This window comes from Etheostoma cragini, chromosome 3 (assembly GCF_013103735.1).
Source record: "Etheostoma cragini isolate CJK2018 chromosome 3, CSU_Ecrag_1.0, whole genome shotgun sequence".
Classification (NCBI taxonomy): domain Eukaryota; kingdom Metazoa; phylum Chordata; class Actinopteri; order Perciformes; family Percidae; genus Etheostoma; species Etheostoma cragini.
The window spans coordinates 6,506,954-6,534,034 of NC_048409.1; the positions used below are offsets into that span (position 1 = coordinate 6,506,954).

The 27,081-nt window shown below is 39.7% G+C and overlaps 2 protein-coding genes across 4 annotated transcripts in view; both read left to right on the forward strand.

Annotated features, from left to right (window-relative positions):
* The first annotated feature begins 3,156 nt into the window (after window positions 1–3,156).
* nek8 (NIMA-related kinase 8) lies at window positions 3,157–14,669 on the forward strand. Of its 2 annotated transcripts, XM_034867655.1 has the most exons (16): window positions 3,159–3,264; window positions 4,939–5,144; window positions 5,654–5,886; window positions 5,994–6,125; window positions 6,352–6,560; window positions 6,669–6,748; window positions 6,832–7,016; window positions 7,548–7,695; window positions 8,225–8,301; window positions 9,269–9,386; window positions 9,541–9,691; window positions 10,361–10,524; window positions 10,904–11,056; window positions 12,299–12,457; window positions 12,543–12,630; window positions 13,724–14,669. In XM_034867655.1, the coding sequence occupies exons 1-15, from the start codon at window positions 3,218–3,220 to the stop codon at window positions 12,578–12,580; spliced, it is 2,100 nt and encodes a 699-aa protein (XP_034723546.1). In that variant the 5' UTR covers window positions 3,159–3,217; the 3' UTR covers window positions 12,581–12,630; window positions 13,724–14,669. The 2 variants fall into 2 exon arrangements, with proteins under 2 accessions (XP_034723545.1, XP_034723546.1); XM_034867654.1 differs by lacking the exon at window positions 12,543–12,630 and having other exon boundaries at window positions 3,157–3,283.
* Window positions 14,670–16,340: 1,671 nt separating this feature from the next.
* traf4a (tnf receptor-associated factor 4a) overlaps window positions 16,341–27,081 on the forward strand; it is a 34,278-nt gene continuing 23,537 nt past the window's right edge. For both annotated transcript variants that reach the window (XM_034867369.1, XM_034867368.1), the window contains exon 1: window positions 16,341–16,889. Coding sequence is in view for 1 of the 2 variants with exons in the window: in XM_034867368.1 (XP_034723259.1) it covers window positions 16,747–16,889 (143 nt within the window). In the remaining variant the exon portion in view is untranslated. The remainder of the gene's footprint in view (window positions 16,890–27,081) is intronic.

The window sequence follows — 27,081 nt, forward strand, 5'->3', positions numbered from 1 at the left end:
ACTGAATCTGTTTTTCTGCTCAGTGACTTTCAGTTCTTCATCAAACCCCTTGGTGGCATCTCTCTCCAAAAACCTCCAGGAAGACCTCTCTGAGATAGTGATTGTTGAACTGTGATAGATAATTCCCTTGGGATTACTAAGGCTGCAACTCCTTTAATTCTGAAACAGTCTGCTACACAGCTTCACATCAGAGACAGCGAGAGAGAATGTATATCTTTGATTTATATCAGTTTTATCAATACACCTTGTGGTTAGAGAGTAAAATGTAAGATACTATAATTTGTTGTGTTTCCTGGTGGCCCTACCTGTGTTTATTCTGTATAGTGTGAAAGAATGACAGTTATTTTGCTCGCATAGTTTTATCACACACACCTGTAATTACTCACAGCTTGCATTATACACAGAAACAGCTCAGGATTTCAGACAGAAGATGCAAAAGGTTTTATATTGCACTCAGGCCACAGCAAACACCAGAGACGGTTGAGCTGTTCAGAAGGCCTTGCAATATCATGTGCTTGTGCCCGGCTCAGCACTGAACCTTATTGATCTCGGGGGAGGGGGGAGGCCTAAACGGCCAAAATAAATGGGTTTGTGTGGTCAGAGGGAGATTTAGTGTGATTCTAGAGCAGTAACAGGTAAAAAATAAGGGTTATTTGTAAATTATTATATTTTTTCGACATTGGTAAAATAATGTCCATACTGTGTTAGTAATTCCACACGTGTCAAGTTTTAACTGTAAAAGTGCTTGACAAAAACAAACTGTAGAACAAGAAACAGGGAAAACTTACATAGCATACATATGCATAGAAAAAGAAAATACTTATAAATACAGTATATACACATGCTCAAAAAGCCTGTAGAGAGACTTGCAACAGTAGGAAAAGCACGTGTTACTCACATCATTAACGATTTATTCATTTGATTTATAAAACATGTGTTTTTTCCTGCTGTGTAACGCCATAATGTCTTGTGTGAAAAAGGTCTCTGATAAAGATGAGAGAGAAAGAGGTGAGCGCATCGCTGTGATGAGGTAACCACCCACAACTTACTTCCTGTCATGTCTTTAGAAAGCTCCAAAGATTAATGGATCATACCTGGGGTTTAGCGTCAGTTTCACTGTCCTACACAGTGCATTCCTGGTCACTGACTGTACGATTGGAGAAAGATATCCAACAGCAGAACAAGGACAAGTATGTCACTGAGCTGGTCTGAGGAGTTCCACATACACTGCAAGGCTCCTTAAGGTACTTTGAGATATTATATCCCTGAGAAAGAGCAAACTACCCACTCACCTCCCTCTGCATAGTTCATTTGAAGAAAAAAAACTGCAAATTGCAGGCCTTGAGAAAAGGTTAAATTACATGAAGATCACTGTTTGTGGTGATATATCATTATTTCAGATTGATGATAATAGTGGAGGTATGTATACTTCAGCCCGACACAGAGCAGGCTTTGTCACAACACAAAGCATTTATTATCCCCATCATGGCTGAGAGGGGAAACAGTGCTCGTGTAGCCTTCTTCCTGCTCATATCAGACAAGGGGAAGACGCTTTATAATCAACAGGCGTCTGGATGTAAAGTCCATGCTCAAGACGCTACACTAATCTCCCCCGTCTCACTGTTTCTCTCACTGTCGCCATTTCAGTTTTCACTTCACTTGATTTGTTTCCTGTTGTTGGACAACACTGTGCTTAACACATTTTGGATATGTCAATACTAATAAACCTCCACTGCATTAGTGAACTTGGTTTGTAACCTAAAATAGTGAGTCACTTTTCAGAAAGGAAAAGTTATGTGTTAGATTTGATTTTTCCGTCATTGTGACTAAATGTGAGGACTTTAAGATAAATTGCTGTTAGTGGAAAAAGTGAAAATTATAACATTAAGCAGAACAAAATAATGCCAAATAGCTCACAATTATTCTTTTCTGATTTCTTCGCTTTGTATGGTGTTCAGTACAGCTGCACAAGTACACATGTTCTGATGGTTAAAGAAACAAAGTTACCAACTTTAAAAAATATATGACAAGCAAACCACAAACCGATTAAATATATTCAGAAATGTGCTATAATAAGTCAGGCCATTAAAACTGAGAGAAGAAAAGATAGGCACATGAAAATGACATATTAATTAAATATTTTGACTTGTTACCATAACTGGCAAAGGTTGCACTATCACGCTGCCGTGACGTACTGCAACACTTGATTAGAACAGAGCCATCAGTAATAACACCTGTACTTATCCTACTTTAAGTGTTTTCTTCCGTCTACTTTAATGGCCTGACATGTTACATATCTGACCTATTATGTACTGTATATGATTTATATTGTGTACTTATTCATATCAGGTACCTCCAGCTGTTTATGTATATCAGGTCTTACTATTGCCATGACTTGTACTTACAGTGCCATGAACTAGTCTTTAAACCTCTTGGATTTTGTGGCATTTTTGCATAATTTGGTCACAAAATGTGGTGTGATTTCTTCAAATTAACAATAATAGATAAGATAAATCTGCCTAAAATAGTCACATCAAAACAATTTCATGTTTTGGTCTATTTATTGAATTGTTTGCTTTAATAAGTCAAAGTCAGAACTGTTGGTATTATTAACTATATCTACTGTTTATTTATTAAAATTATTAACCTTCTGTTTTTTTCTTCTTTTTTACAGCTGTGACTTTAAGCACATGTTTTTTTTCTGCATGTGTTGATCAATTTTATCATTTCAGGAATGTCTTGACCATAAATGGCTCTTTTCCAGACATGTCACAGAATCTCAATTGATTTGAGGCCAGACTTGACCTTAACCATTCTGACACATTGCTTTTTATTTTTCTGAGCTATTTTGTACTGTGTTTAGGGGATTTTTTGTGTTACATCTCCCAACTTCTATAAATCACCAGATGACTGACAGCTACCCTAAACCTAAACTTTGAAAAATATTTTTGAATTGCTTTACACCATTCAAAGTATTGTTGGCCTGCCCTCTTTTTATTTCTAAATCTCTTCCTCTGTGACTGAAAACATGTATTAAAATATGTGCCACCCCTGTAACTTCTGTGAGCCTCTCTTTGTTGAGATTGGTATGGATCGCAGTATCCCATATTAGGATGCATTGGAGAACGGTTCAGCACCTCACCTTTTTGTCCCTCGTCGCTTCCTGTAGTAGTTGGAACGGGTTGCCTGGAGACAGCGGAAAAGTTTGGGAGCAACGATGGAGAAATATGAGAAAATCAAAGTTGTCGGAAGAGGAGCATTCGGGTAGATACACTCTGAGTTTATTAACACTTCATAGCTGTTACACACGTATGCTATTCCGACGTAGGTGAGAAAATACAGCGTTGTCAGGCGCAAAAATAGGAAAGCTAGAACGCCGTTTTCCCCTAAAATGTAACGGGATGCGTCAAATGTGCGCCGCCCTCAGAAGAAGAAAACCACTGAAGAAAACATGTCTGGAAAAGTAACGCTAGCTAACGGTTTAAAAAAAAAAGCAGCTGTGTGAATAAAATGAATGCCAAAGCCACTCTGGGCTTTTTATTTGTGGGTTTTGTCACAGTTTGTGTGGCTTTTCTTTTTCAAATGTTTATTTTTGTTGTAGCTAGCTAGCTAGATAGGCTTAGTTATCATCTGAGTTAACGCTATATATTCACATCACTTTGAATCACTAGCTAGCTGTAACGTTACGTTAACATTTGAAAGGCAAATATGTTATTTAAAGATAGCAAGTGTCTGGAAAGGTTACTATAAATATACTAATATTTACTGTAACTAGTATCCTAAATATTAGCATAACGTTACTACTTTTTCATTTTTTCATTCACACTTTACAATGTAGCTATTTAAAACGTCATAAGGTACATTCACTCATGCAGGTTCTCTAACGTTACTGGACAACTGTACATTGTCAAAGTGGTACTTGTCCCACTTTGTCAGATACAGGATACTGTTGTATTTTCTACACAACTAGCTACATTTTTTCAAAGATTATTTTTCGGAGCATTTTAGTCCTTTATTTCCACAGGACAGATGAAGACATGAAAGGGGAGCGAGAGGGGGAATGGCGTGCCGCAAAGGCGGCGGCGGGTGCGTCGAAGAGTAATACTGTATGTATTATATACAGTATTGTAGTATGTAGTATACTGTCATGCTAATAAAGCTTCTTTAAATTGAATTGAATAAACCTCTTTATATAGTATGTGCGCCGGCTCTACCAACTGAGCTAACCCGGCCACACGACGCGCACCATTTACACGAAATTGTAACAGTGACTTTGTAGATAACATTTTGACACTAAACAGGTACAGTCTTATAATAACTTATGATTTTTAATGTGCCTATGTGACATAAATGAACTTAGCATTATCAGCTTGCAATTATCTGCAACATAAAGACAATAATGTAAATCTATACTACATTACGTCTTTATTTGTGCTAAATGTGCATTGATTGTTTTTGAAAGTGATTTTGGGACTAGTCGACTTCCAGAGCAGAACACCCACTACCCTTCCTCACACATAACAAGCGAATAATAGCACCATGTTTCATTAATCCCCCCATTTTCTTTTTCAAGTATTTTATTGGGTAGCAATAGACAGTACAGTTCAACAAGTAAAACATAAATAAAGTATCTGTAGTCAAATACCCAAATCTTACCCACCCTCACTTTCCTATCCATCCATTCTTAATTTCAAGTTTTTAAAGCTTTGTATTGCATGAAGGCATACATAAATAAAAGACTCAGGCTCATTAACTTTTCTTTACATTATTTCTTTCTTCAATTTATACAAGAGGCTTATGTCAAAAACTAAAATAGTTCTAGTGCTCAGTAACACTGTCACACCAGAATTAAACTACCAACAACCATCCCACTAGTTTTTCTATTGTTTGTGGAACAATGTCTACATCAAATATCTCTCCATTTTCCTCCCCTGTCAGGATCGTTCACCTGTGCCGCAGGCGCGGCGACGGGGCCTTTGTCATCCTGAAGGAGATCCCAGTGGAGCAGATGTCACGAGACGAACGCCTGGCGGCTCAGAACGAGTGTCAGGTCCTGAAACTGCTCAACCATCCAAATATCATAGAGTACTATGAGAACTTCCTGGAAGACAAGGCCCTCATGATAGCTATGGAGTATGCACCAGGTAAGCTTACTGTAATATCTTATTCCCCATCCCCTTTTGTACATTGTCTAATGGGTCACTGTTCCCATAGTTTAGTGCTGTAGGGCTCCATACCTTTTCTTTTTCCCATATCAACATCTAATTTCTATCTGCATGGTGGTGTTTTGAGTTGATTAGGTAACATTTCTTTTATGTTTAAATATATGTGTGTATATATAGTTATATATATAGTTATATAAGGTGTTAAGAAAGTTAGATTGCCATCAATTGGTCCAAATTTCTGCAGCAAAACACAATATTCAGCTTGAAATCCTCAGATGAGGCGCTTTTAGCTGTTTCTGTGTTCAGGTTAAGGACCAAACCTTTGCTGTCAAAGCTTCTTAAGCTATGGATTATCTCTCTACATTACATTTTTTAATCCTTGCAGTCTGTTGCTTGGTTTGCAGGTGGAACCGCCACAGCTTACTTGGACTGTTATTAATATTTGAAAGTGAAATACAAAGGTATCCCATTCGCTGTTTTTCATGCAGGTGGAACCTTGGCGGATTACATACAGAAGCGCTGTAACTCTCTGCTGGACGAGGACACCATCCTTCACTTCTTTGTACAAATCTTACTTGCCCTGTACCACGTCCACAACAAACTTATTTTGCACAGAGACCTTAAGACGCAGAACATTCTTCTTGATAAGCACCAGATGATCGTCAAAATTGGTGACTTTGGCATCTCTAAAATCCTTGTCAGCAAGAGCAAAGCTTACACGGTGAGCTGATTTGCTTTTGGTTTGGAACAGTGATTATGTCAGCAACATACATAACCTCACAGGTTGAATCCTAACACAAATCATCAATTCGTCTTTTCACTCTGCAGGTGGTCGGGACCCCATGTTACATCTCCCCAGAGCTGTGTGAGGGAAAGCCGTATAACCAGAAGAGTGACATCTGGGCTTTGGGCTGTGTGCTCTATGAGCTAGCAAGCCTTAAGAGAGCCTTTGAGGCAGCTGTACGAAAAGCATTTCATTTAACAGAATCCCTTGCTTACTTGGTTGAAGTGATTTAAATAATATTACATTTGTGAAAGCTTTTAAAATATCACTACCAATTTTAAAGTGTGGTACTAGTGTGAAAATATTACTCTTTTGACAGGGATTTTTTGGAAGAGGATTGCAGATTTTTTATATACACGTTTTGTAATTTTACTGTATAACCCTCTTAAATTTTGCTTTCAGAATCTACCTGCCCTCGTTCTGAAGATTATGAGCGGAACGTTTGCCCCGATTTCAGACCGGTACAGCCCAGAACTCCGACATCTCATTCTCAACATGCTCAATCTGGATCCATCCAAACGGCCTCAACTCAATGAAATAATGGCTCTTCCCATATGCATCAGGCCCCTCCTGAATCTCTTCACAGATATTGGCAATGTCAAAATGCGCAGGTACTGCTTTAAAGTATCACAAATTATTAGACAGGCATTTTGATGCACATGATTTGAGAAGACTTAATTTATTTTATGTAAAGATTTTTTTCATTATCTATTTTCCAGGATTGAGAAACCACTGTCTGCTGTGCAAACTGGACGTCATGGTAGACCAGGAGGGAGAGTTCCTACCAACAGGTCTAGAGGTCAGGAACTAGCTGCACCAGGTAGATCACTGTAGGCCTACTTTAATTACACATTTGACTGATTATTTCTTGGGCACGCACAGATGGATCAGTGGGTTTAGGATCAGGGAAGGTGCATTCCCTCCCGCTGTCGTCGGTGTACACGTGGGGAAGTGGAATCTCAGCGCCTCTCCGCCTCCCGATGCTCAACACTGAGGTGCTTCAGGTGTCTCTGGGCCGCACCCAGAAGATGGGGGTGACCAAGTCTGGCCGTCTGATTACATGGGAGGTCTGTATTTTAAGACTTGTTTACAATGCAGCTTTTATGATTTCTCAAATTCACTATCAAGAAACAGCTGTGATTACTTTGCACTCCGGGGTCAACCTGTTGATGTACAATGTCTTTTTTCTTATTCTTACAGATAACTGCCCATAAACAGCTTAGCTAGTTACAACTAGCTAGTTCAGTTATCTCCTTTCAGCCATCAAAAATATCTGTGGTTAAAATCTTGTTTTGGTGTCAGCCCCTCAGAAAGCTTCTTTGTAAACTCAACAGCCACATTAGAGGGGAAATACTACACCAGCAGTTGCTTCAGTGCAAACAGTGTCATACAAACATGTTTTTGGATCAGAATTTATGTAGAACTTAATAATAAAATAACAGCTGGAAGCTGTTGAACATCACAGATTGATGTTTCCTAATGGTGTATGAGAGGATGGATTCTTCTTTTAACATGTTTCATTGCTTATGTTTTCCAGGTAACTGTTAAATTTTTACTGTTTTGCCCCCTTTAAGACTAATAATTCTTTATTGTAACAGACTCCATCAGTGGGGTCCGGTGAGGCAAGTCTGCCCGGTGTGGTGGAGCAGATGCAGCCTCAGTTCATTTCCCGTTTCCTTGAGGGTCAGTCTGGAGTCACCATCAAGTCGGTATCCTGCGGGGATCTTTTTACCACCTGCATGACAGGTTGGTTGGCCGGCTGCTTTTTATAACTATCATAGCCATCACACCCATGCTCAGTTGGTTTAGCACGGAGCTCTGCTAAAAGGAAGTCAATGTTTAATCTCTGTTTTGTGCCCTCACACGCTGCACCTCATGGCTTTAAAACACTTAGGCAGCATTTGAACGTACATGAAAGTGTGTATACAGTCAGCTCTTTTTCCAGGCTTGATCAGATAAAATGGGTCCACTTGTAAAACAAACCTCTCCATCCTTGCCTAGCAGTTTGGAAGTAGTTTTCCTTGAGCTTAAACTGTAGTGCTCTGTTAGTCAGTGTGCTTCAGGAGGCTGTTGTCAGTCCTTCCAGCATTTTAAAGCAGATAACGGAGGATTAAAGACCCTTCCTCTCAGCTCAGTTGCCTCTCTTTCATCACTTTTCACTGTACTGACACAGATTAGCATTTCCTAGATAAGGATTATAAGCATTGCTTTGGCCTACACAATAATACACCTACATTTATCAACTAATAGTGTCTTTAATCCCTTCAATTTGCAGACAGGGGCATTATCATGACGTTTGGTAGTGGTAGCAACGGCTGCCTAGGACACGGTAACTTCAATGATGTAACACAGGTACGTGTCCATTGTTCAAAGGTAAATTTAGTACTCGTATTAAATGAACACTCAGTTGGCATTTTTTTTTCCTACAAAATACAACACATTTACAATTTACAACTTGAACACATCCCCTCGCTTCTTGAACCGCCCCACTCATGTCATGGGCCTCGGTTGTTAATTTAGGTACATTTCCTTAGACAAAAATTAAGACAAAATAAAATAATAACCATGCTATTCAAGACAATGCAATCAAATAATAACATTTGACAATAAGCACATATATTACGCCTCTACATAACACCTGGCTTCTTAGTAGCCCTGCAGAAACGCTGCCACACTAGCTATTTAACAAGCCCACTCCTGGATTCATTCTTCCATCCTCTTAGGATAATCATTAAACTAGTCTGGACCCAGCTTCTTATGTCTCCTAGAACAAATAGTCCCGAGCTGAATAGAACCAGACTCCTAGGTTATCATGTAATTCTGTTGGGGTTTAATATTTTCTATATATAAGAAATACCTCTCAGTATGCTGTAATGCAGTACAGTTAAACGTTATCCTCCAAAATGATTATACAGTTTAGTCAACACTTCTCTAACTTTCCATTACAACCATTTGTATTACATTAGACTGTATTTGTACCTATGAAACTGGCGGATCTAGATCTATTTTTTTCCGTGCTGTGAGAAATATCCTAAATTACGAAAAAAACATGCCTTTAAAAAATCTGACATTGTAGAACAAAAATTTAATATAAAGGACACTTTTGGTCCCTGTGAATTTTTGGCACATTTGATGGACAGTTGATAGCAAAGAGGCAGACAGGAAAAAAAGGAGAGAGAGTAATGTTACATTAAGCTAAGGTTCCTGGCTTGATTCGAACCAGGAATGTTTAAAGTACATCTGCCCTTTACATCTGTACATCTGTACTTTAATGACAATGATGACATTTTATTTTCTCTGTCTCTGTTTTTGTACTCAGCCCAAGATAGTTGAGGCACTCCTCGGCTACGAGCTGGTTCAGGTGTCATGTGGTGCTTCCCACGTACTCGCTGTGACCAACGAAAGAGAAGTTTTTGCCTGGGGAAGAGGAGACAATGGTATATCATAAATAAATGGTTTGTTTTCAAACTATCTTAGGACTCATCTGTTTGTGTTTGTTTGTTTGTTTGTGACTGATTTATGACAAGAGCATCTCAATACACAGCTTGATTGTTGGGTCTCTATCCTTGTATCTATTCTTCTGTCTGGAAGGTCGCCTTGGGCTTGGCACCCAAGACACCCACAACTCTCCACAGCAGGTGTGTTTACCTGTGGAATTTGAGGCCCAAAGGGTGATGTGTGGAGTGGACTGTTCCATGATTATCAGCACCAAATACAGCATTGTGACATGTGGAAGCAACAGGTAATTACTCTATATTTTACCACCCAAAACTATGGTCATTAGTCTCCATAAACACGTCACTGATTGACTGATATACGTATAACCTTGTTTGGGTGAATGGGGTGGCGATAATTTAAATGATATGGTGGACAGAGATACTTTTCTGGTGCACAACTTGTGAGGCACCATTCTCCTAAAATGACAAACATTTTTCTGTCATTGGTAATCCGCCCTTCTCCGAGAGGTTTTGGACAGGATGTACTGTAGAGTTGTGTAAGAGTAGGACAGTATACACAACAGCTCATTTCAGGTCTCAGTATGTATACATATGTCTCTGTTCCTTCATAAATGTAAATGTACTGTATTTAAATAGCTTTAAATTAAATAGCTTTTCTAGTCTTAACAACTACTCAAAGCGCTTTTACATCATACAGGAACCGTTCACCATTCACACTGTGGCCGAGGCTGCAGTACGAGGTGCCACCTGCTCATCAGATAAAAACTCACACACATTTACACACCGATGACACAGCATTGGGGGCAACTCGGGGTTGCCCAAGGACACTTCGACATGGGACTACAGGGCCAGGGATTGAAGCACCAACCTTCCAATTGGCAAGCAACCGCTCTACCACTGAGCCTCAGCCGCCCCTAATAAGTACCTCAATTTTGTTGTTTTGTTGTGGTCAGGTTCAACAAGCTTGGGCTGGATAAGATAACAGCTGGAGAGGAACCAAATCCCTCCAATCAGGTGGAAGAAGTCCATTCTTTCACTCCTGTCCAGTCAGCTCCACTCAACAGTGAGAAGATTGTTCACATTGACATTGGTACAGCACATTCTGTTGCTGTTACAGGTAAACTATTCCCATTATAAATATAAAATTTGAACCAGACTCATTTGAAATGATGCATCTATGACTGATGCTTCCATAACGATATGAAATAAGAGACGGTTGCTGTTTCAAGAGCGCCTGCCAAACTAGTTTTCTAGGTTCTTGCAGCAACAAATTGAGCGAAACGCTGCGTGGAGAGATCACTTCCAACCTGTTCAACTTTTTCAGTACAGCTAAAATTCTGAAGCTAAACTAACCTGTGAAAAGTACAAAGGGCAATCTTTGATTTTTACAGCACATCAGGCATAAAACAAGTCAGATAAATAAATCTGATTTTTATTGTGTCAAAGTAACACTCTTGATTTTTAACAATAACACATTTGTACTCCCTATTCGCCAGAAAGGGGTCAATGTTTTACCTTTGGCAGCAACCAGCATGGCCAGATGGGCTGTAGCTCCCGTCGTAGCAGCCGTGTCCCCTACCCGGTGCCTGGGCTGCCGGGCATCACCTTGGCTGCATGTGGAGACGCCTTTACCTTAGCTATCGGACCTGGTGAGTAGAAGTGACTACATGTGATATTTTGACCGTCCCAGTTTATAAAGGTCAAGCACTCCTCCCCAGGTTGAAGGCTGGTGTGTATGAGAGGTCACCGGATAACTTGAACTATGACAATTACAACAAAGCTAACAGGAGGGTCAGGGAACTGTTACTCTGTCTTAATGGATGTCAGATGACATCTGGCGTGTAAAAGACACGCTGGATATCCCTCCCTGATGCTATTTCCATCCTTGAGGCTTAAGGCTGCCCAATACAGTTGTGATTGGTATAAAGAAATACATAAAAGCCAGAGCGATTTTCCCCTATCCCATAATAGATAGGTGGTGTAGCCACAACATATTCCATCGCTGACACAGTGCTGTGGATATGGGTCTGGAAATGTGAGACTAGGGAGATATCAATCAAGCACAGTCTGCTAACAGACTTTAAGTTGTTCATTATACAGCGTTTTTTTTTATCACTTTCTCACTATCCTGACATTGTAGCCAAGTAGCATGTCTCCCTCTCGGCTGCTATGCTGTAAAGCAGAGGTAAATCCAACACCTTCTCTCAAACCAGAAGTTTCCAACAACCACTTGTGCTAAAAACAAGAACTTTTCAAGATGACAACCTCTTTATTTCCAATCATTGTCAATCGCTCACTTAAAAAAGTTTATATGTGTGAGTAGTAGTTGCACAAGTAAACCCATCAGGGTTCATCTCAGTTCTGAGCTGAGAAAACATGTCTCAGATATCTGTAGTGTATCTGCTTTGGAAGAAAAGAGGAGGATTTTAATGAGAGTTAGGGTTGCTTAAACACGTTTCATGTCTCTGGAAGTTTATTTTCATGGCAAACTAAAATAAACTGGAGGTTTAATGGTTACATGGAACATATGGTATGGTTAGCAGTAATGTAAATGTAAAACATACATATCCATTGGTCTGTTTTTTAAACACAGGGTATAACAGATAGGTAACAGATGTGTGCATGTTTGTAAGTGTGTTTTGAGGGTAAATTGGTAAAAAGTCATATTGTGCCGGTGGTTGGCTCCCCGGGGAGAAAGCCAGCAGTGGCAGCCATGCCTGTAGGCTTCCTTTCTCAGGGAGTCTTTGTTCAGCTTTGACTTCCTCCAGATAGAGCCATTGTGCTGCCACTGCAGGAGAGACAGAGCTGTCAGTTAAAGATTTTCATGGGTTAATGCATCCTGAGTAATGGTGACCAGCGCCTCCTCCTCCTCCTCCTCCTGCTCTTCACAGATGGGGAGGTGTACACCTGGGGAAAGGGGGCCCGCGGCCGCCTCGGAAGAAAAGAGGAGGATTCTGGGATACCGAAGGCGGTGCAGCTTGACGAGAGTCACCCATTCACGGTGACATCGGTGGCTTGTTGTCATGGCAACACTCTGCTGGCAGTGAAACGTAATATTTCGCTTATTAGCTTTTGTTAACAAACACTGAGATGTTGGGATGGTGATGAAATGTAACAGAGAGTGCTAATCCCCAGATGAAAGACAAGCTGAACTTGAGACAAGCTTCTCTTGATAACATCGACAGAGATGCATGTTTATGAAGAATTGAGAATGCACTCATTTGTAAGTTTGAAAGCTCACTGGCTAAAGACATGACTATAGCTTTGTTTCATACAGGCATACATCTTACAGCATTTCCAGTCAAAGGCGCTCTTATTACATTAACAAACAAATCCCTTTCAGCTACACTTGATCAGAACCTTGCTATCTGCATGCAAAAAGAAATAATTCAGTCAAAGATTTGCATTGTGGCTATTGAGAGGAGCAGAAAACAGCAATTTGCTCCTCTTTCTCTCGAAAGTGATGGTGCAAAAGCAACAGATTCTAATGAAAATTGTGAAGGTGGGGTCAAAGAGTCCCTCCAGCCCCCAAATTGAAAATAGCTGCAGATTTAAAAAAGATTAAAGTGCATCACAATTTAATAAGTAACGGAGATGTTGTTAATCCTCGCTACAGGCTACACGGCTGCTGTTTAAATGTTTGTCGACCTGCACAATGGGACAAGGACATGGAGACCAACATGGATTAATTACTCATAGACACCATTATCGTAGTCTGATACTGATGGACTCATGTCCATCAGTAACTGATAAGCACAACTGATAAGCACATTACTAGGGGGGGGGGGGGGAATTAAAACAACAGACATGAAGCTTTTAACAGTGTTGCATGTCCATGTTTAGTCAGAATCTGGATTCATATTGAGTGATGTAGACAAGATTGAATTGATATTTAATTAAATGTCAGCCACTGATGGCCTTATTATTGCCAAATTGATTAGCCTACAGTAATTTGTAGGACATAAGTCATGTGTGAACATTAAGGGCTAAAACTTACAAATATTTTCATTATTGATTCTTTTATTGATTATGATCTCAATCAGTTAAATAAATGGTTTGTCTAACACATATCTGGAAAAATTCCAATTGTAATTTTCCCCAAGATGTCATCTTTAAATTCCTTCTTTTTTTTTGTCTGATCATCAGTCCACAATATATTCTTTTAACTATCCTCCTGCTTTTTACTAAGCTATCAAAATAGTTGCCAACAAATGTTCTGTCAATCAACTAATCTATTAATTGACTATTTTTGCCTTTTTTGAGTATTTTGAACCCTGAAGACATTTCACTCTGTCCCTTCCGCCATCTCGTTTCAGCTTTGCTTGAGGAACCTGTCCCACGATGATTTTGTCCTAAAAACAAACCCCCACCTCCTCAGCAGTCGCCAAGAAGCCCGGCGGTGGCATGAAGTGAAGCTTCCTCTGAATATAACTCCTCCCAGAGGCCCATCTGTGCTGCAGTTGAAAGATTCCCTTTCACACTGCAGCTGCGGCCTCAGAACTCCACTTGGTCTTCCTCTCTGTCTAGTTTTTTTTTTTCTTCTCTTTCCGGGAATGAATGTTGGTTTCATTCGGCGGTTTGATATCATAAAGCAAGGCAAGGAAAAGGCAGAGCCCTGTGTGTTGCAGCAAGTGTATCCCACAACAGGAACAGGTTAGTTAAAGGACTGTTGCAACACTCTTTCTGAAGCTGGATTACAGGAAGTCATTAGGCAGCTTTCGTGTGATGAGCTGTTGTTGTCTTTCACGCGGGAAGTTAGCATGATAAAGGCCAATAAAAGTCAAACTGGTTTGAGCTCCCTTAAGCCTCTGGTGAATGAGAGGACAGCGCGCAGAAACAAAAAGAACAAAAGCCACTTGACTGTTTAGCAACTTATCAGTCAAATGAACCAAACACATTATTCTCGATCGCATCGTCAGCGCTCACATTGTGCTTTATCGGATTAGTCCTCCAATACATTTGTAACTCAACAACAGCATTCAAACCAGATAACGATGTGTTCAGGGTTCAACTGATCAGCGTCTTTACGACTTAATGGCTGTGTTCCAAATCTTGTTCACTCCTCCCTACATAAGTGAGACTCAATAGTTTACTCTGCAGGGAGCTGTAAACATGGACACCAATTAATCATCCTCATCACTGACATCTATTAAATCTGAGAAATTGCATTGTGGGATTGTTAGCAAAAACATTGTTGTGTTCCATTGTAGGAATCTTTGAGAGCACTACTTTATGGAGGATAGATGTCACACTCGGGACACTCATGGTGGACAGTAAATCAAGTGCATTAAATAGACTATTACTGTATTTTTCACTGAAATATGTATAATATTTATAATGAAATGGTATGTGTATTGTGTAAATTGTATTCATAAGATGACCTAAGACTGCTGAGAAAAGAAAACTGCCAAAGCGGTGGAAGAAGTACTCAGATATTTTACTTAAGTAAAAGTACCAATACCACAGTGTGGAAATACTCTGTTACAACTCTTGGAATCAATGTTTAACCATGTAAAAAGTACAAAACCATGAGCATCAAAATATAAAAGTACTCATTATGCAGAATGGACCATTTCAGACCATAATTTATATTATATTATTTGAATTATATTTACTTATGCATTAATGTGTAAGCATCACTTTGATGTTGCAGCTGGTGAATGTGGGGCTAATTCTTTGTCTTATATACTTAGAACTAAGTATAAGTTTATATACTTATACTTATCAATAATAATGCATCTAAATGTAATAGTTGATTTTTTTTTGCTTTAAAAATCTGAATATATTTGCCTTTGTAATGTAGTGAAGTAAAAGTATAAAGTACCTAAAAATAGAATTCTCAAGTAAAGTACCTCAAAATTTTCACTTACGATATTTGAGTAAATGTACTTTACTGAGTCTGACAGGTGTCTTTTAGTTTCTGGATACCTGAAATGACATATTGAACAGCATAAACCATGCAAGCTGTTACAAATCCTGTAATAAATCTTGTATTTTGAATGAGATGACGGTTTCACAGTGAATAGTACTTAGTTTAGATCAAATATTTCAGAGAATGTGAAGTGTCTCATGGCTTCTAATGGACGCCTGGATACATGACTGGGAAGGTTGTTATCAGTTGGTATGATTATTTTACCTCTAATATTATATTAGTTATACTGTAGACGCGTGTGTATTTTCCCCAGTGTATTCATAATGATTCAAATAAGACATCATCTATTCTTCAACATATCATTCTGAAGTAATTATTCCTCATTTAAGAAGAGTTTAAACCTATTCTGAGGACATGGATCATCCACATTGTTGTATTATGATGATGTAATGATGATGTAATCCGGTGGCAATCCAGCAGGTAGAATATGATCAAAATAGATGTTCTTAATTTCTACAGTCATAAAATCATTTTCGGTTTTAGGTTTTGGTTTCAATGAGTGTAACAATGTGAGTCAGGTTTTATTTGTAACATGGAAATGGAAATGGTGCGTTTACATTATGGAACCATGAAATACATGTAAACACTGTTATTCATTGTGTGTGTGTCTGCTCTACCACCAGGGGGCATCAGTCACTTCTAACCGTGCTGTTTGCTTCTGTATGAAGTCGAATGGACTTTTTTTTTATAATATGAATTTGACATAAATATTACCAACAAAAGCATCTTCACCGCTGACGTTAATAATTAGGACTTTATTAATAACTATAAAGCCAGAGACAGTTTGCTTGCACTAATTATAGGCTTGTATCTGACAAATAATAAATATTAGACATCACATTCCATAGAGGCATTGAAAACAAGTAAAGTACACACACACATACGCCTTCATTAAAAGCTCAATAAAGATAAAGATAAGAGGGATAAATAGTGTGAACAGTGTTTCAGCTTCTTGACTCCTCCTGCGTGGAGAAGGAGGCGGGACTCGGTGCACCTAAACAGACGGAGGGGTTATGCATTGTGCTCAGTCTGTCAGTGCTGCATCCTTTGAGGAGGAGAGGCCCACACACATTAACCCTGAGCTGTGGACGTGCACGGAGAGGGTGCTTTCAGGACCGAGCTCTGATCGTTTCCGTAGCCTTTCCTGGACAGCTGTGTCGCTCCTTTGTTGCCATCATCAGTCGCCGGGGCTGCAGGAGGAAAGACCGGAGGACTCGTCTCCTTAAAGCCCGATCGCTCGGCGGCGGAAGGGACGTGATATGAACCCCTCGTCGGCTTAAACGCCAGTGCAGCTAAATAGCCCCGTTTACAGGGGGAGGGGGGGAAGTCAACGGAGGATCAGAGAGGACATTTCTACCTTTTAACCTGCAGCTGAAGGCCGAGAGAATACCCTCGGAACCTGTAGCGATGCCCGGGTTTGATTACAAGTTTCTGGAAAAGCCAAAGAGACGGTTCCAGTGTCCGCTCTGCAGCAAGGCGATGCGGGAGCCGGTCCAAGTGTCTACCTGTGGACATCGTTTCTGTGACACCTGTCTGCAAGAATTTCTAAGGTAGGCTACGGTGTGTTTGTGTGTGCTTTTTATTGTTGATGAGAGATCCACCTCTGCAGGCGAAACTGGAAACCGCAGCACAGCCTCGTATAGTTTCGGTCAAGCTACAGTAAATAAAGGATCTGCGGGTGTGTCTTTCTCACCTTTCCTTACCAGGTTTTACATTCATTTTCACCATGTATGCCCAATGCACGCTGATTAAGACAGTAGGCTACACGGGGCCTGGTAAACAGCGCCTGCATTGGACCCCCCCACCCCCCATGCTTTTTTTAGTTTTAGGTGTGTTTCTTTTCTCCACATATGCATTGATTTAAATACAGTTATGAGCCACTGTGTCAACAAAACAATCATGACAAAGGAGCTTTTTGTGTTGGATCAGTCGTGCAGGTGTTTGTGTTGTAGAACAGGTAGCCTAGAGGAGGTTGCCATTGTTATACTGAAAGGAGATCAATGCTTTTTGTTGTGGCTTCATCATCCATGAATCCAAAAATTATGCCTGCCATGATGCTTATTTTTCATTATTGTGTGATATTCCTGGTTGTGTCTTTTTTCCGTATTCAATATTCAGGGTAAAGTCTCTTTTTTGCATATTGTGGTGTCTTTGTCCTCTCCATCCTGTCTGGGTTTTTGCCCTGGGTTTCTTCCGTGTGTGTGTGTGTGTGTGTGTGTGTGTGTGTGTCCTGAGGGTCCAGGATTAGACAGATTCCTTCATTGGTGCCAGTCAGGAGGCCACTGAGGGACCTTTCACTCCTAGGTCAGCAGTCTGAGACACCCCCCCCCCCCCCCCCCCCCCCCCCCCCCCCCCCCCCCCCCCCCCCCCCCCACCCTAATCTGCTCAACATTGAAGTCTCTGTCAGAACTTTTAGAAAGAAAGCCTTTGTTTTATCTTTAGGTGGACTGCTCTAACTGTCCCGAAAACAGTCACTAACACCAATATCCTAAAGGGAAACCTATATTACAATGGATCTGAAAACTATGCATCATAATACTTGCATCATAAACATCTTCTGGAGTAGATGTAGTGTATGTGTATATGAATAATTGCTGTTTTAATCTTAATTAAACCTTGACTTTAAGTTTTATTTTAGTAGTTTTCTTCTTCAGGCAGATCCAGAAGTATAGGGCTGTGGAGCTGCACGTCTAGTCAATGAATCAATTAGTCAATCAACAAGAAAATAATAATTTAAGTACTTTTCCAGCAAAGTGCAAAACATTGCTGAACATGTTGATGCCTTTTCCTCTTCTATAGACGATGATTGAACACTGAGTATCTCAAATGGACTGTTGTTCAAACAAAATAAGACTTTTGAAGACGCTACCATGGACTCTGGGAGACAGGGATGGGCTTTGATAACACTACAATCTGGATCAATACATCAATAAGAAATTCCCACTTTATGTTTATAACTGTTATTACAAACAATAGGTTGTTTTCACTGATATGTCTGATACAGCTCAATCATAAAATTGTCAAATAATATTTTAGTGGCTTTTTGTGAATTGATATAAATGTATTGAAATTGATCGGGCCCCTAAATTAAATTGAACTGAAGCAGACTTTGTGATATTAGCAAATATTGTTTTGTTGTCCAAAGAATTAATGGAATATACATTATGTCGTGATGAAAGCTGTGATGTACACCTTTCCATAGGACTTTTTTATAGTCTTAAACGTGAATCGGAAGTCTAAATATTTGATTGTAAAAGTTATTGTGAAGTTGGTTTTCTTCACTTGTTGACTTTTTTTGTCGTATTGACTGGAAGATATTCACGTAGCTCTCTGGATCTTGGTTGTTGTCTCTTGTGTTGTTCTATGAACGGCACAATAATAAAAACTATTAATTCATTCCTATGCTTTGAAAGAAAGACATTCTGTATTCAATCCCAGAGCAACCGCACTGATGTTTCTTTTATGACTTTTGAGTTAACATAGAAGAGCCGTTATTGTGCCGCAGATGAACATCAATGTTGACGTGTTGCGTGAATCATATCAGAGCTTCGGTGATGCGTTTGGAAAGATAAAAAGATGAAGACATAACAGAAACTCACAGAGCTGTTTGATCACCTTTTGTTAGAGAAACTCTGCGGAGAACTTACAGCTTCCAAAATAGTTAAATATAGCATTTTAAAGTTCAGAAGTCAGTGTTCTGGCTCATACAAACACTGGTGTGTTAGTCTGCTATTATCTAGTAAGAAAGTTACTCAATCTGACTGCTCTGCAGTTTAATTTCAGTTACAAAAGTGACTTTTTTGTTATTTTACTGTCTTTAGTTTTACTTGATGAAACTTAATGCCCCCCTCCTACTAGAGGGAAACTTGCCAGCAGATAGAAGTTCTTTGTACAACACACTCTTTTAGAAAAAGACAACTATTTATTCTAATTATGAAATAACAACTTTTTATGCTTCTTGTGTCAGAAAACCAGTCTGCTGGTTGACAGCAGGGAGGTGGAGATCTGAACAAAAGCTTTGTTATGCACCTTGAGTCATGAGGGAGCCTCCTCTTGCTTACTAGACAGCAGCAAATTGCATCTGGCTGAAAAGCAGAAGCTCTGATGAACAAAGCGAGCGAGGGAGGACGAGTTTGGCTCAACGCTTTGTCTGCCTCATCCTGCCCGCCTCCGTCTTCGTCCTTTACTTTACGCTCTTTTCATACTCCCACAGCAGAACGGAACGTTTGGAAACTTCCCGATTTGGGAAAGTTTTTGTTGAGTAACTGTTTGCTTCTGTTTGGGCGGGATGTCGGTGCAGATGTGAATATGATTCTTACCGCTCTGACCTGCAGAGGCTGAAGACGTAACAGCTGAGCAACATCTCTTAGACCTGTACACCTTTCACACACTGTCTGCACAAATAAGTTCAGCAATGCCCCTTTATGGCAAGGCACCTCTCAGAAAGGAGTTATAACTATGATGATATAACTAAATATAACTATTAGCATTGTTATTGCTTAATATATCATTATAGATGGCTATAAATCATCAACTTTTGAGTTAAAAACAACCTTTGATTGTTGTTGTTTTCAGAGAACAACAGCAGTCAATCTTGTATTTACATCTAAAGATTACAACTCTTTATGATTGACTCATTAACATTTAAACTGAAAACTGAAGGCACGTAAAACTCTTAGTCAATGAATTATGGGCATTTGTAACTACAGACACTGTATGTAAAACTTAAATTATGGCATATTGACAATTATAAAGGCATACTTGAACATTAAAACCTGTTATTAATGATGTATTACAGTTTACACATGCAGACTTGTGATTACAAACATTCATAACTGGGTTACTACCAGAGGGAAAGAAAATCTCTAGTCAATGAGATTGATCACAACCCGACATTTCAAAATTAGTTCTTTTGACAATGGCTTATAACTTATCTAAAGCAATTATGAACCCTTAATGAGTCCATTAGTTACAACTCACACACCATTCACAGGGGATGGCTTGATAAAACTGCTCAGGTAGAATAAAGCTTAATAACAGATATTTAAACCAACAACCAATGATGTAATGAATAGAATAAAGCCTAAATAGATATTTACATCGACACATGATATAACAAATCAGGTAGAATAAAGCCTAAATAGATATTTACATCACCACTTGGTATAATGAATAGGGGTGTAAATCACGTTTTATCACAATCCAATATTATAGTGATTCTTTGTACAATGATACAATATTTACTGATGTTAGAGCCCGGCGGACCGATATTATCGGCCGATTTTAGACATTTCCCAAATCGGTATTGGTACCGGCATTTGTAATGGCCGATAAAAATTAAATGTTTTCATTAAGCCAAATAAATGATTCTGATAAATGAAAATGTAAAAAATTAAATGCAGCGTTGGCGTTGCGTTGTATAGTTTGTCCACTAGAGGTCGCTCTACAACGTCCCTGTTGGCAACATTATAATTTTTATGTATTGTGTACAGGACTTTAAGTTTCATATCCTAAATTTGTATTTTTATACATTTTATTTATCAGAACTATAATATATTTGGCTGTTCCTCTGTTCTCTTGTGACAATAAAACAAATGATCAAGTAATATGATAATTTGTTTTATTGTGATATGATAATAATAGATAGTGAAAACTCATAAATAACTACAAATGTTAGGGAGAACTGTTTATGTTTTGTCGCGCGTTTCATCGGTCGAGCTCTAACTGACATCACAAAGTCTGCCACAATACGACGATACGAGACGATATATAAGCCCATTTAACACAAATTGAATCAATATATCAATCCAGATCATTACACCCCTTTTTAATGAAATAATATATCAGCAGCTCTTCACCTTTTGCTAACAGTGAGAAACAGAAACAAAGCTGCATTGTCCCCTCTTTAATCAATCAAGTGTGCCAGTCCAGGCCACTTTCAGCTCTTTGGCCTCTGTTTGTGAGAAGAGATCAAGTTTATTGAGGCTGACAGACATTACTTAGCTAATGCTTTGCCCATTGTGCAACTGGCATGATCCTTGTCTTGTAATGAAGGCTATCTAACATCCAGTCTGGGCTTGCTAGCCGACTCTGCCTGCTCTCACCCTGGCAGCTCTGCTGCTGTCTGCCCAGCTCGCTGCTCTGTTGCAACAAGACAACATCAAGAATGCAATTGCATGGCATTTCTTTACTGTTAATCATCCTCTCTTAACAAATAGTCCTCAATACTTTATTGGCAACACGTTTGCACATTTCACATTCAATATCTGGTACAACACCACCCCTCCCTTCTGAGTGCTGCACAAGAGGAATAAGAGTTAATATGTCATCAATAAATGTCTTAGTCATGAAGTCTGCAGTTAGAAATGTCATACATCGTTAATAAAGAGTTCTTATATGAATCATGCAGTTAAAAATTTTAATAACTTATCAGTGAAGGTTTTTAATCAAGTCTGCAGGTATAGATGTTATTCATTTAGAAATGTTGAAATAATATAAAACAGGCTTCAAATAAAGTTATATAGATATAAGGACATTTTTGCGTTTGTGTTGTATTAGTGTCAACAAGCACAGTATAACATCTCTTACAAAGTGATATATAAAATATCATATGAGTTATACTATATTGCCATTTATGATCTATTGCTACGCCAGCCTACAGTTATGGGTGCTTCACCACAGGAGTCGTAGTTGTTGACTTGTACACACATAAATACTTAATTCTGCTTACAACCACATTTCAGTGTGTTATAAGCCCAATCATATACATGTACTGCTTATCAACGCTAAAGGGTTAATGGTGTATTTTTACTTCAAAGGTTGTCAAAATAAACTTCCCTGAGAGTCACTCGAGGAAACGCATGGATTGTACTTTCCCATGTGTCAGCGCTTAGAAGAGCTGGTGTACTGTGTACCTCCTCTGTGTCCAAAGGCATGTTAGCATGTGATGCTAATGGGCTGTGTTTCCGCTCCGGAAGAAATGTTTAAATACTTTACAGTCCTGGAGCATGCCCCCCCCAGCACCGGGAGGGAGAGTCCTGGGGTTAAAGCAGCCCAGCCCTGCAGATTTAACACTCCAATCAGATATGACTCACATGCTTCAACAGTTGAGTGTGTGCTGACCGGCACTGGCCTTTGTTTTAGCAACACAGACTCTTTTAATAAAGGAGAGTCCACACTTGGTATGGAACACAATGTCTTTCACTGTGTGAGGGCTAAGCAGCTAAGTAGCCCTCACACATGCCAGGCCTCATGGCTCATCAGTCCTGGGTCTACTGAGCCACAGTCATGCCATACAATATGACAGCGGGGTCTCTGTGGGCATGATGCAGTCCTGTGCCGCGGCCTTACCAGCGGTGTAATTGGTTTGTTCGGCTCAGGAGCTTCTTCTTCCATGCAGTCGTGTCGTGCTGCAACTGCTGACTTACCCAGAGTCACGAGGAGCTCCAAAGTGGGCTAATATGAGATTTTGTTTCACAACTCGATTATTCACAGTCCAAAACCCAGGGGAGGTTTTTTTGGGAATGGACTATGATTCATTTTAACTTTGACACATCCACAATTTTTTCACTCCTCATTGATGTAGGTGATACTCCTTCTCCTACGTTTTTATAGTCTGAATGTATGTGGAAGTACTACAGCCTCTTTTACAGTACTCTTCTTCCAGCTGCCCTATATCAAAGTGTGGGCAGAGTTTAGTGGAAGAAGAATCAATACCATTTTATGATTAGTGACCATTTATAAGGTCTAACTAACGGCGTTATTAATGGTTTATAAATCAATCAATCAGGGCCGCAACTAACAGTTATTTTCACTTTCAAGTAATCTGTTATGTAATTTTCCAATTTATTGGTTAACTGGTTAGTCCATAAAATGTCAAAAAAGGTAATATGCCATTTGCAGTTTCACATAAATCCATGAATGGCTTCTGAAAACATATTCTATCTTCTAGTTTTATCAAAGAAAACCAATGATGTTCAACTTACTTTTTAAAATGTAAAACAAAGAAAAGTACCTCATAAAAAAAAAGGAATGACAAAACGATTCACCAATTATCAAAATTGTGGACAAGTCTATTTGGTGATAATGCAGTTATGAATGTTGGTAATCTAATAATAAAATACCTGTTCTTATGAGCAATGACGTCTGCAGTCACACATGTGAATAAGTTGTTGTTTTCTCAGCCATGAAAGTGCTATCCATCTTCTCATCTAACTCTTAGCAAGAAAGCAAATAAAACTTATTTAGATCAATAACCGATCTATAAAGCTCTAGAAAGTGATGCAATAACCATTTAAACCCTTCTGTAAAGGGAGATATATAAGAAAGTAGCACTATTAAAATCAAACTGCGTTCTGAAAGGCATTTTTGCTCCATCATCATGTGGTAATCAGAGTTATTTCTCCCCTTTAAAACACACGATGAATCCACTTCTGTCCACTGTGTGTGCAGCCGTGCAGAGGGATGTATAGAGAGGCCCTCTGAGTGTTTCTTAATGGTCTAAATGAAGCTGTGTTGCATTGGTGCCCAATGTTGTGTGTCAGTCTGCCACTTGAGGCAGCTGGGGCTTTGTGTCTCAGTGGGTATCTCTATCTGAATGGGAGCAATGCCATGGATGGCTGATGAATGACTGTGTGTTCATTAGCATCTCCGTCCCTCAGCCCCATCACAGAGACATTCACAGTCCCCCGCAGGTGTCCTCAGGCTGCACAGGCATCCTGGGTCCAGATCCGGAGAGTTCCGGGGAGGGGGGGCGGGCTCTGCCGTCCCATCCTGTCTGTCTGACGACAACGGTGGTCAGCGGGCTGCACACAGAGAGAGATGTTGTCTGGCGGAGTGAAAGCCCTCGGGCCTCCGCTCTGCACTTTGGGGTCTGTGAAGGCCTCTTAGAGCTGTGCACTGAAGCTGCTGTCAGCTGATGGACTTGGGGTGACAGAGCTGGGAACAGCCCAGTAAATCTGAACACATCAATGCATAGAAGGAGCCGCTCACTCTGAGAGCACAGCAGCATTTATCCAGGGAAAGGACACTCAGTACTCTATTCTCTGCTTACAGTAAATGTACTTACACCTCCATGATGTGCCGTACCTGTACAGTCAAGACAAACATCCCAACATCTCTACTGTTGAAGTTATGCCGCCCACTTGTCTGAATGTTCTTAAACGTTACACGTCCTCACTCTCATGGACTTTGTAACTTCTGATTGTATAAAAAGTTACTGAACTTTACTATGGCTCTTTACTTCCTGCTGCTTCAACCGTATTACTTCCTAAATTAGAAATAGAGTTCCTGAAGGAAAAGCACTTCATATCGAGCCTGTCTGAAGCATTTGATTCAAAATCAGGACTTTGAGTCATGGAGTTTGGTTCAGTTTAGGCATTGAGAACTTCAGCTTCAGAAGGCTTCAGCTATTTTCATTACTGAATTATCTGCCATTATTGTAATTTTTTTACGGACTGATAAAATTTACTCTAAAAGATGTCAGAAAATAGTTTTAAATTACTTAAATTACTACAATTTTTATAAATATATATACTGTATATGATCAAAGTTACAGTCCAGAATCTAAGGATACTTGGTTTAAAATAAAATTAATGGATAAATCAGCAAATTCTCACATTCGAGAGCTCAAACCAGCGAATTATTGACATTTTTGCTTAACAAATGACCTAAATGATAAATAGGCAACCTAAAAAGTTCCTACCTTTTGTGTCTGCTCCTGTATGAACAATTATGCACATTGACGTCACTGCACTGAAAATGAAAGCCTGAGCAGGAAATCCAAACAAACAACAGGAAATGACCCAAAATCACAGTATTTTATGGGTGTTAGGAAATGAATGTTGACCTCCGACACACGGCAATTCACTGCACTTTGTGGTTTGGAGTTAGTAAACTCTCACTTGGTGTAAGCACCAGGGAAGGTGACTTATTACAGACCGTCCAATAATTCAGTTTTTCTCACTGAGATCATGAGAAATGACCCATGTGGCGATTGTTTACGTGCTGTGATTTGCGTGTAAACTTTCCCACTGTAGTTTAACTTTTTACCCCTTGTCATTTGAAGCGTTTCCATAGAGCTCCGTCACCCCAGAGACGGACAGATGTAAGCCGGTCTGTTTCAGAATAAGGTAATATGCTGCAAGTCTCCAGGGAGGAAGCTGAGAGGCTTTAGAGATGCAGCTGTGACGATAACATCGCTGAGAGAAAGTGTCCTGACCATTTCTCACAGCTGCAAAGGTCCAGGAAAAGATATTATTATTATTATTATTATGAGACGTATTGTGACAGCTGTTTGAATGTAAAGAAACGAGAGCAGGCACTTAAACTTCCTCGGTGGATTTTCTCATTGAGATGTTATGGCCTCTCGTTGTGACGGGGCGGCTCTCGATGTGTCACTTTCAGGTCACATCATCTGTCTGCTGCGAGGGAGTGTATTAGTGAAAGCCAGTTCAAGCATAACTCATCGCTTTTTTGAAATACTTCAGAAAAGTGGCGGATTTTATTTGAATCAGAGTTCCGTCAGCTGCAGCTTCAGACAGGAATACATCCGTAATCATCCAGGCTTGTTCAAGAACTCTAAGCCTCTCGTTGACTCCTACATGAACCGTGACTCTTGGTCCAAATCAAGAGACCATAAACAGTCTTATCCTCGCTATGCGGTCCAGAACAATGTGAAAGTTTAGGCAAAAGGCAATTTGTGGTTTACAAAAAGTCTAAACGCTGCGGCTCAACTTTCACACGGAGAGGACAACTTCAAATTACTGCAATAATTAGTCCGACTTCATATTACACGAAGACCTAAACTCATTGTTGCAGGTGGTTGTTTAGTCGGAAATATTATAGCTTTTTGCTTTTGTTTTTCTCTGTCAAAATGAAGACAGAAATTGTAGAATTAAGCAAAAAAACATTTGGTCAGTAGCTTAAACTTTGGGTCTTCAGGATGAGGATTTGAGAGTTAATTTACACATTTGAAATGACAAAGGTGTTTTTTTTAAGACTTTAGCATTTGGCATCATTTCTACATCTTATGACATTACTCGCCAGGTTAGTTTCAGCGATCTGGAAACATGGCTGCTTCTCTGGAAACAAGTTTGACGAAGCAGGAAACAGATCTTTAGCCAGATTATCTAAAGCACTTTATAAGAAAGTACAAGGTAGTCAATTAAAAGGGCATTTTGTCAACAGTAGGAAAAAATGTACTGCCCTTAAGATTGAAGTACTTATCTATGAAGGGACAGGATAGAAAAAGGGTCTTCTCTACTCTGGGGATTAATTAGATTTATATTCATCATAACACTTAATTAAATGACACTAAATAAGCGGCAGCAGTGTGAATGCAGCGCCGCTATAAGAGCCAGTTAAAGACATGCCTCAACTTGCCCTCCTCTATTTGAGGTCCTTTTCAAATGAATCGCAGCCCTTTTGGGGGCCAGACAAAGACAGAAAACATTCCAGCTATGCAGCGAAGCACCTTGCCTCTCATACAGCGAGCATGCTGCGACCAAGCTGCCAAACCCAGCCACGCTGACGCTGGACTGCCGCCAGTTGGCCCAGATATGACAAGCGCGGCTAGTGCTCACACGTGCCCGGGTATGCATGCTATGTGAAATAGCTCAGATGAAGGTGCGTTTGAGCCCCTCAGAAGGTTTATAGTTGGGGTGTCAAACAGCAGATATTTTTTTTTTCCAGTTTAAAGCCATTCCATTGCTCAGTCTGGCCTCGTCTGCACTCTGCTCCCTA